The sequence below is a fragment of the Limanda limanda genome, chromosome 14 (genome assembly GCF_963576545.1).
Source record: "Limanda limanda chromosome 14, fLimLim1.1, whole genome shotgun sequence".
Classification (NCBI taxonomy): domain Eukaryota; kingdom Metazoa; phylum Chordata; class Actinopteri; order Pleuronectiformes; family Pleuronectidae; genus Limanda; species Limanda limanda.
Window position 1 is genome coordinate 4,900,723 of NC_083649.1, and position 10,563 is coordinate 4,911,285.

Below are 10,563 nucleotides of genomic sequence, written 5' to 3' on the forward strand. Positions count from 1 at the left end.
TCATATAAACACTGGCAAACTGTTTTTATTTCATTGATTCTGCTCTGATCAGAATCTAAAAACACAATGATGGGTAAAATCTGGAGGGACACAGGGTTGAACGACATATTTACAGCTAACATCAGCATTCAACTGAATACTTTAAATAAATATAAGTAAAATTGATAAAAATCTATTCGACAGATTTAAGCAAATAACAATTTGTGTGACATTAGGGATGTTTATTCAAATTATTTATAGGGTTAGGGTTAGAAATATAAAAATGGGCCTTTACATTGAAATACTTTATATTTACTTCATGAGCGGCTCCTCTCTACGGAGGCAGCCATGTTTATCTACAGTAGCCCAAACTGGACAAACTAAACCTTTTGAGCTTTTATGACGACTGAAGGTTCTCTCTCATGTTTGGAAGCGAAGGGTGAGGTGAGGGGTGTTCAGCTGCAACATCACACTTCACCACTAGATGTCACTAAATCGTAGACTCTGAACCTTTAAGAGAGTTGAACTTGAGTCAAATTCCAGTTTATAACAGGTGTGGATTTATCATAACATCATATATACTATTTATTATATAGTATATATAGTATATTTTCAGTGTTTTACTTATCACCTGGACTCATCTTGTGATAATATCCCGATTTCCCACGAAACATTCCAAAATAAAGCAGCTTTCATCCTGTGATATTTATATTTCCACATTAAAATCATATTTACTTGCACCCACAGACTCAATAAAGTAAATTATGTTGTGTATTTCCATGTGATATAATGATAACCAACAGGAAACCACATATTATTGTAGCTGCTCCTCGACTCTGGGTCTCTTGATGTTACACAACAGTGTTAAATTCCTGCTTTACAAAGAAAAGCTGTTTAAAGGCGAAGTGTTTTATTTCCTCGGAGTTGATGTGGTTTCCTCCACAGGAGGCCACTCGCTGCCAGGCTGTAACCGGAGAGGGAGCTCTCTCTGCGGCCTCTGCCCCCGCGGATCCCCGGGAGGCAGAGGCGACCTGGAGGAGGGATGACAACATGTTGATGTTGGAACATTCTCCGGAGACACTGAAGCTGCAGCAGCGTCGAGGATCCTCAGCTGCAGGAAGCAGGTCTGCGTGATATGTCCGGTTCTCTGCCTCCGGGAGTCGACCCTCACCAGACTCCCTTGTGAAAGTCTCCATTCTACCGATCATCTCATTCTCTCACGGAGCCGGAATCCACTTTACACGAGGTAAGATATTTTCATGTATTAACAGATCACGATATCCAATTCGGCGCACATACAACACTTTATGTGCTAAAGTTTAAGATGATTTATGTTCAGGCCAGTTGTAAAGTCAAGAAACCAGTTCAATTCAAATTCATTGGTGTTTAATTCATTTTAAGACGGGACAGAAAACATTTAATAGGAAATAATTGTATTTATTTAATCTTACTTAATGTCAGCTCTCATTTTCATGATTTGGTTAGCTTCGATTTCTGTAACACATGCCCCCATTTATAACAGAGAGACTGACGAGGTGCATCAAAGTATTGTTTGAACAAAATTGGACTGGTTCTAGGAGATAAAGTTTAATATATATTTAAATATACATTTATATTGGTTCTGGGTGTTTTTCTTGTAAAATTTCTGTTCTCAGTCATTCATGGACTCAACTATTAGATGTCTAATGTTGTACAAAATATGTAAATATACATGTAAGATTATTTTCGGAATTGCAAACCGGAACTGGAATTGATTTTACTTAAACACTTGAAGACGTCTGACGCTCATGTGTGTTTAGTGTTTACCTGTAAAATGGCAGAAAATTAAACTTGAGTCCGGTTCTGTTGACGCCGATAAGCAAAGAGGACATTGACCTTAACACGTGTCTTCTTCTATTGTGGTTTGCTTTGCAGGGTTGCTGCTTATTGTATTTCAAAGGATTTTTATTTCCCTTATGGGGCTTTTTCAGGGAATAGACTTGGTCAAATTCTCACCAAAGTTTGCGGGAAATTCAAAACCCTGAAAAGTATTTGAATTCTGGAGTAATCTGAAATAGGCTAAGCGACCGTTTTGGATTTTGTGGCCAATTTTCACATTTTGACTTTGACGAACTTGTCCCAGGGCTTTTATCAGGTCAACTTCATATTGAGATGAATGTCATCTCAACAAGATGGAGATATAATCTACCTCAAATTTTGTGTGACCTCGAGTTTTTGGTGTGAGCGTGGCATCAAAGTTTGATTAAACACCATCAAAACACAAGGTTGTGTATCTCAGACAAAGGCTACATGGTCCACCCGAGTCCAAACTAGACATGTAAGACAAGAGTCCTGGCCTGATGCAACTACACAGAAATCATGACCTAAGATCACAGCGATCATTTGGAGCCAGAGTGAGAGATGAAAGGATGGAGCCTGGATGTCGAGATCCTGCAGATACACAAACTCATTCAATGGCGAGTCAGGACGCCTTAACTCCCACATTGTTTAGTTTGGAAATATGATGTGTGAACGGTTCCTGGGACCAGAATCCAAGGTCCAGACCAACAATAACACACCAAAACTGAGTCCCACCAAAGGAGGAGGCGTCCTTCCAGATCAAATCAACTTTTGTTTTCATGGTTCAGACTTTTGGACCAATTGCAGGAAGTGGAGACGGCATCAAACGAAAGAAGTAGAAAGTTCCGTGAGAGATCATGTCTGTTGTTTGTGTGTCTCAGGTGTGTGCGAGCAGGATGGAGGGTGTGTCCACGTGTGTGTGAGTCATGGCGTCCTCGTTGTCTGGGACGCAGCTCGGCCTCCGGGCCAGACTGCTGCGTCGGTACGAGCACCGGCCTCTGGTGTGGTGTCTGTCCGGGTTGTACGGCTGCAGGTGGAGACGCCACGAGAGGAGCCGTCCTCAGCCCGGAGACTGCTGCTGCAGCAAGGTCAGACCACGTCCAACATCTGGACACATCTGGTCCAAGGCATCAGGCCCTTAAGGTCATGGCCAGGTTCAACCACTAGGGGGTCCTGGGGCACATTCATTGAATTACATCTGTTTAGGCCTTTTCAAACTAGATGTGTTAGATGTGAGAGATATCACAGGTTTAATTTTTAAGTTTTGCTTCCGACTTTTGCTTCACATCTAACCGATCAGAAGGAATCACAACTTGAAACTGTTGCAGAACAACTTCCTCCTCGATCCCGTCCGATATGAAGTAGAGTTTGTGTCAACTTCTTTAATATATTTGTCCTAAGCCATTGATCAGATATATGAAACCATTTTCATTCCAAAAATGTCAAAGTATTCAAAACAATTGTCAGCAAAAATATTTGGATGAATAAATGAATCGATCTCATGGATCCTTGTAATAGAAAAGGTTAAGTGCTGCTGAGAAGAAGAAAATCAATTGACCATTAAAATATAATGATTCCTATTAGAGAGGAAGTTTTATTGATTTTCTCTTTCACAGTTATTGTCGTTCAGCATAATAACACCAGTTTAACCATCAATTAAAAGATTATAAATGTTTTATGGATCTCACATCTCTTCATTACTGATCTGCTTCTATGTGGTAAACGACTCTGAGGTTTATTTCACAGCTGAGCCACTTCAGAGCTGATGCTGTTTGAATTCCTCTTTCTACTGGTTAACAGTCAAATCTCCATGGAAACCAAATGGAATCCAGGTACAATCTTACGTATTTATGAGCTTTGTGGTTAAAAATGTTCCCTGTTGTGTTTGTGTGGTCGACAGCTGGAAGGAGTCGGCTTCGCTCTGCTCGTGGCGGCTTTCTGCTTGACGCTGGTGTTTCTCTACTTCTGGGGAAACGCGGAGAACGACTACGACGACTTTGACTGGTGAGTTGAGTCCCGCTTGCACTCGAGTGAACAAACAGCAGATTACATGTGTGATAACATGGTCCCAGAGTCGTAAAACTATAACCTCATGTTTTCAATGCTGGAATTTAACGTGACATCTCTGTTTGGTCATTTAATCCAACTCCTCCATCCAGGAATATACAACTTAAAAGTAAAATAGAATGTCTCTGAGTCGGGTGCACAGGTTCCAGGTCGTGGACTCACTACAGGAATGATCAAAGCTCGGTGATGCTGAATCAGATTCATTTTCTCTTTTAGTCCTGATGCAGATCTGAAGACTAAAAGGAACTTTTAATACAGTAAATTGAGATTAAACACTGGTATCGTTTATTCATTTGTGGATTTTAAAATGTCCTTTTTTAAGCTCTTTGTAGAGAGAATGACCAGAAACAAGAGAGATGTAGCAAAGGAGTCCAGCTGGATTTGAACTGTGGACTTTACTGTTCATGTCAACATCTTCACCCTGAGCCACAGGGACACACCTTTGTGTAACACCTTTGTGTAACTTAATGTTCAACCATTAACAGTTTACTGGTCACATGAAGTCCTTCAGTTATCCTTCAGAATGTTTACCCTTATCAATGCTGCTAAAACCTTTATCTTTCTGATGTTCTCCTTTACACTTGACATGTATTTGCACTTGTGTCCGTCCTGGGAGACGGATCCTCACATGTGTCTCTCTGAGGTTTCTACCTTCTGTTTACCATGTTAAAAGGGTTTTTAGTAGTTTTTCCTTCCTCTTGTTGAGGGTTAAGGACAGAGGATGTCTCACCATGTTATAGGCTTACGAGAAAAATTGTGATTTGTGAATATGGGCTATACAAAGAAAATTTGATTGATTGATTGATTGGAGTGTTCTAAGTCAATTTAAGTAAGATTAAATATTTATTAATTAAATAATGTATTTTAATTATAATTTAACTTTGTTATACTTCTTCTTTTGTTTGGTAGCGGTGCAACAGTCATATCACACATCCGACTCTCTGCAGATACTGGAGGCATTTAAATGTCACTCTCTCTCTCTCTCTCTCTCTCTCTCTCTCTCTCTCTCTCTCTCTCTCTCTCTCTCTCTCTCTCTCTCTCTCTCTCTCTCTCTCTCTCTCTCTCTCTCTCTGTGTGTGTTTATCCAGTGTTTGTGTTTAACACGTGATTGTGTTTAACATGTGTTTATCCCGTGTACTGTGCAGGTTTAACTTTGGGAACCTGGGCTTCTGGTTCCCCTGGTCTGTGGTGCTGCTGGTCATCGCTGCAGGTTTCTTTACCTATGTCGCTGTTCTACTGGTGAGACACTGAGGTTCAACCGGTGAAGGTTTCACTGATTAAAGTTGTTTTGTCATCCAGTTTGTTTCAAATGTATAACATCTTTGAAAATTAGAAAGTATTCTCTGATGGAAACATTTTATACCTTGTCAAATATTCGAAGAAAGTTTTGTTTTGTTACCCATATAAATGTAAATACATTAAATACTCACTATTTTCTTAATTTATGTAACTTTCTCTGTTGTTATTGTCCAGTTGGTTTGTCTGAATAACTTTAAATTAATTTTTTGACAATCGTTAATAGTACAGTTGTATTTCTTCCAGCTGCTCGCTGTGTGTTTGCTGTCGGAGGGGCAGAAACTGTTTTTACACTGGAGTCACAAGGTAAATCTGCTCTGTCTCAGCTGCAACATGCAACTTCACCACTAGATGTCACTAAACTCTACACACTGCACCTTTAAATAAAAAAACGAAACTTGGCACTTTCACATCTGCTGCAGAACGATGAAGTTATGTGACGGTCTGAGTTTGTTCTATCTTCCTACATCGTCAGATTGGGATCCTGGTCAGTCTGTTGTTCTCCGTCTTAGCCACGGCCGTCCTGTCCAAACTGTGGAGTAAAGAGTGGAAGACGTTACTTCTTTCATTTCAGGTGAATCTCTCTCTCTCTCTCTCTCTCTCTCTCTCTCTCTCTCTCTCTCTCTCTCTCTCTCTCTCTCTCTCTCTCTCTCTCTCTCTCTCTCTCTCTCTCTCTCTTCCCACCCATCCCTCAGTTTTCTGACGTCAGATTTTCTCTCTGAACCAGGTAACGGCTCCTTATTTACATGTGGGCGGAGTCTTGCTGATGACAGCGCTGGCCTGGCCAATAGCTTTGCATTTCTTTCGCATGAACGGCAAAGGTGAGGCGCACGTGTCTCGTATTTAAATTGTAAAGTCGTTAAAGTTTTTGAATGAATGAAAACTTTCTAAACTGTTGGTTTTGAAGGAGGAAATTTGTTTTATGTCCACCTACTGTCACAAGCTTATGAATGAACTCAATAACCTTTCACAAGCAAGTGGATAATATCTCTTTAATGCAGAAATGTTCGCTCTTTAAACCGGTTTGAGATTAATCCTCAATATAATATCTGTATTCTGATATAAAACAGACCGACACGAACACGTCTCCGTCTTTTCAAACCCCGACTCCGTCTCCTGTGCTGGTTTTTAAAAGACGTGCTCGTGTTCTGTGTGTGTTTCAGTTCGTCGTGGCCTGATCCTCTGTGTGTACCTCGGCCTCCTCTCTGCTCTCTACCTGGTTCCCCTGGGTTTGTATTCTCCTTGTATCAAAGAGGAGCGGCGCCTGGGCCCTGCACCGACCCTCATCGGCCACCGGGGAGCCCCCATGGTGAGCAGCCGGCCCAGACATCCCACTTTATTTTGTTTGTGTCATTTTCTGATTGAGCTTTTTTGTCAGATTGTCTGAAATCCTTCAGTGTGCTTTTACTTTGCTTGTTGTGTCGAGAAGTTTGATCTTTGTAATTTACATTTTGACAAAGAAAAGCAGCAAATTTGAGAAACTGAAACCAGAGAAAACTGAACTTTCGTGCTTGTAAAACTCATTTTTGCGATTTGTTTAAAATGTATAAAGACGTCAGAGCAGTGAAATCATCCGACTGTGAAAATCTTCCAGAGCAGGAAGTTTAAAGTCTGGACACGAGACGAACACTTTTCACAAATCTATGTCAAATATGTGAAACATTTTCCTGGACACAGTGTGTATCTGATGCTCTTTCCAAACAGGAAGTGAATCATATCCTTCTCTGCCAAACTGTTTACATTTCTGTAAACACAACGCAAGACATATTTAGAGTGAAATTCAAATGTTAATGTAATAATTCATTGCTCACTGTGTGTTGCAGCTCGCTCCGGAAAACACTCTGATGTCATTTGAGAAGGCGGTGGAGGCAGGAAGTGAAGGTCTGGAGACCGACGTCACCATCAGGTCAGTGGGCGTGAAAAAGTTTTTCTACACACTCCACTGTGATGATAGCTGTTGTGTTGTCATGGTTACAGTTATGACGGCGTCCCCTTCCTGATGCACGACCGCACGCTGCGGCGGACGACCAACGTCGACGAGGTTTTCCCAAACCGGACCGACACCGCGGCGGCCATGTTTACCTGGGCGGAGCTGCAGAGCCTGAACGCCGGCGCCTGGTTCCTCTCTGTGAGTCGCACAAAACGCTCAGTAGACAATATAGAGAAGTGTTTTTATTATATAGAATTTTAAAATATCTAGCTGTTAAATTAAAATACTCAATATCAAAGTGTGCATCACCCATCAACATGTCCTCCAGCTTGTTTCAGCGTGTTAATTGATAATCGACGCTCGCCCCTCCCAGGTCGATCCGTTCGGTACGGCCGGCTCTCTGGGAGCAGACGAGCGCCAGCGGGCAGGAAACCAGTCGGTCTGCAGCCTGCAGGCCTTCCTCCAGCTGGCGGCTCGCACGGACAAGCTGGTGATCTTCGACCTCTACCGTCCGCCCAGTTCACACCCGTACAGCGACACCTGGATCCAACGCACGCTGGAGGTCATCCACGGGTCGTCCATTCGCTCCTCACAGGTCAGACACAGCTGCAACAGACTTCACTTCCTGGTTCATGTTTCATCCTTCCCTCGAAGTTTGGAGGAAAATCTGTTCAGTAGTTTTCTTTGCTGAAAAACAAACAAATGGTAAAACAGTCAAATTCCTCTGATTGCCAAATGGCGTTTTACCCCCTGAACTTCTTCTATTGAAGAGAGATCTATAAAACTGGTCATTTGACGACTTCAAATTGGAAACAAGGTCAGTTTTAAGGTTGTGTAAAGTGTCGAAGCAGAATAAGTAGTAATGTAAATGTGAATAAGTTTATTTAAATCCACTATGTTCTGTTCTCCCTTGTTTAGAAAGTCTGTCACTTATAAAATCTCTAAATTAAACATAGCATCATGTAACTTAAGGGAAGAGATGTTTACAAAGAGTATTTATATATAATATATATATTATATATTTGTGTGTGTGTGTGTGTGTGTGTGTGTGTGTGTGTGTCTGTGTGTGTGTGTGTGTGTGTGTCACCAGGTGCTGTGGCTGCCGTCAGAGCTCAGGTCTGTTGTGAATGAATTTGACCCGGAGCTGCAGCAGACGTCAGGAAGTCGACTCCCTCTAGAGGAGCTCCAGAGCAACAACGTGGTCAAACTGAACCTGGACTACACGTCCATGTCTGCTGAGCTTGTCAGGTGTGTGTGTGTGTGTGTGTGTGTGTGTGTGTGTGTGTGTGTGTGTGTGTGTGTGTGTGTGTGTTTGTGTGGCTGCTGCCCTGTGTAATATGTGGTAACACTCCTCTCGTGAGCAGTGAATACGCCGCCGTGAACATCACCACCAACCTGTATGTGGTCAGTGAGCCGTGGCTCTACTCGCTGGCGTGGTGCTGCGGCGTCCACTCCGTCAGCACCAACACCCCCCAGCTCCTCAGCATCATGGGCTCCCCGCTCTTCCTCATGGTACTTTACAGCACATCATGGTCTTCATCATCAGATCGAGTTTGGTTCATTGTCACGTTTCTCTCCTTCTTTCAGACTCCAGGTGAATACAACCTGATTTGGATTCTCACTGATTTGCTGTCGCTGGTGTTGATCGTCCCCATCTTCATTTTTCACTGGTGAATCTCTCTCTCTCTCTCTCTCTCTCTCTCAGACACACACACACACACACACCACTTCCTGTTTTTAACATTCAGAGTAAACTCCAGATGTAGAGGTGACTCCAGTGAAGACGTCGAATCCTGTGCTGTCGTCTCAGTTTCTTGTTTTGCCCCCAGGTGGCGAGAGCGAGGACTGACTTCCTGCTCAGGCGACAAAATCTCACTGGACAAAGCCACTTACAGCCAGTTCCGGACGGGTGAGACACAGTGAAGGAACGGCCCCGATGCTTTGTTCAGATAAATACTTTCATATTCATCCTGAGGTCAATTAACCTCTAATTATATCATGAATTAAATTGGGGTTCAGAACCGAGCCCACGGAAATTAAGCTTAATAGAAAATTGACCAAATAACATAACATGAGTAAACGAAACATCACCGTGAGAAAGTTTCACTATTTCACATTTTATAGATCAAAAAATGTATCTGGAAAATATTCTGCAGAATAAATGATAGTTGAAATATTCTAAAAACTCCCAATGTGAAGATAAATCCATTGAGAAATTATGTTTCAACCACTTTACTTAAAGACACATCTGTTTTCTTTCCGGTGTGAATTGTCCCAAATCCTCATTTAACCATCCCTGTTGTTTTATGCTTCCAGCCTTTTGTTGCATTTCTGAAATTACATTTTACACAAAGGGGTACACAAACATTTTATTCATCTGATCTTTGTTTTCAGAGATGAGCGACATTTGGTCGATCTCCAGCACGAAGCTGCAAGCAGAGAAGACGCCAAACCTGGCAACCGTCACCGTGACCTGACCTCCGCCGACACTGAACCACAAACTGCCGACCTCAAAGATCTCAGTGAATTACAAACGTTTCTTCACTTTAATAACATTCCAGATTAATTTTTTCTACCTCAGAAACAAAAAAAGTTCAGTTTATCTTTAGTAAATTTAAGTTTTAAAGGAAGTGGCCAATATTTTAGCGACTGATCAGACTGAAAATGTTTTCAGGTATTTTTTTGAATCGATTTAAACTCCAGAGGTGCATTAAGAGAAACTACGTTTTCTGTTCTTTGCAAAATGTCGTTTATTCACGTCTTCATCAGGATATGTGGTCACATATTGAATACAACAATTTCTTCTTAATAAACATGGTCCAACAAAAAAGTAATGTGATTGTTTCTTCATGTTTAAAAATCAGTGCTAGTGGTTCAAATGTTTAGAAAAAAGAAAAAAGAAACAGACACATGAGAATAAAATCATTCACCATCTTCAGTCCTGTGGAATCGACTCCGACCAACAGGTGGAGATTGAACCTCCTGTTACACGTGTGGTCGGGTTCCTTTCCACATGCATCACTAGAGAAAACATCAGCAGCTAGTTTAACATCCAGATTTGACGACGTAAACTGTACGAACTAAAACAAACCAATCAAAAGAAAGAGAAATAGAAACACTAGCTGAAATCTGAAGGGTCGTGTGAATGAGACGTGACCTCTGGTGAGGTTTAGATTTGATCCACAACACGTTCAAAGGTGACTCTTTACTTGGAACTGGTTTGGTGAAACTGTTTTGTTGATGCCTGCATTTGAAGAAAACATCATATTCCTAAAACAGTTTTAATGAAACTAACTCAGGTAATAAACTGAGAAACGTCTTTGATAAAATAACGCAGACATCTAGAGTCGTCCAGTGAGATGGAGACAACATTTCACACTGAGCGGAATAAAAAGCCAAATAACTGTGGTCCGGTGGGAAAAGGTGATTCAAAGGCAGCGGGTGAGTTTTAA

General features: G+C 41.6%; 1 protein-coding gene across 1 annotated transcript; it reads left to right on the top strand.

The window, feature by feature from the left end:
* Window positions 1-962: 962 nt before the first annotated feature.
* Window positions 963-9,926, top strand: LOC133019618 (glycerophosphodiester phosphodiesterase domain-containing protein 5-like). Its single transcript, XM_061086156.1, has 16 exons — window positions 963-1,225; window positions 2,700-2,906; window positions 3,719-3,822; window positions 5,031-5,124; window positions 5,428-5,487; window positions 5,657-5,755; window positions 5,909-6,002; window positions 6,345-6,490; window positions 7,005-7,087; window positions 7,159-7,309; window positions 7,485-7,706; window positions 8,202-8,359; window positions 8,476-8,623; window positions 8,699-8,781; window positions 8,941-9,020; window positions 9,506-9,926. Exons 2-16 carry the CDS (start codon window positions 2,745-2,747, stop codon window positions 9,586-9,588), a joined length of 1,767 nt encoding a protein of 588 aa, XP_060942139.1. The 5' UTR covers window positions 963-1,225; window positions 2,700-2,744; the 3' UTR covers window positions 9,589-9,926.
* Window positions 9,927-10,563: the final 637 nt, after the last annotated feature.

Coding starts and splice junctions, on each gene's coding strand:
- LOC133019618 (XM_061086156.1), top strand. CDS start 2,745: ATGGCGTCCTCGTTGTCTGGGACGCAGCTCGGCCTCCGGGCCAGACTG. Junction 5,125..5,427: donor CCTATGTCGCTGTTCTACTG/GTGAGACACTGA, acceptor TATTTCTTCCAG/CTGCTCGCTGTGTGTTTGCT. Junction 8,360..8,475: donor ATGTCTGCTGAGCTTGTCAG/GTGTGTGTGTGT, acceptor TCTCGTGAGCAG/TGAATACGCCGCCGTGAACA.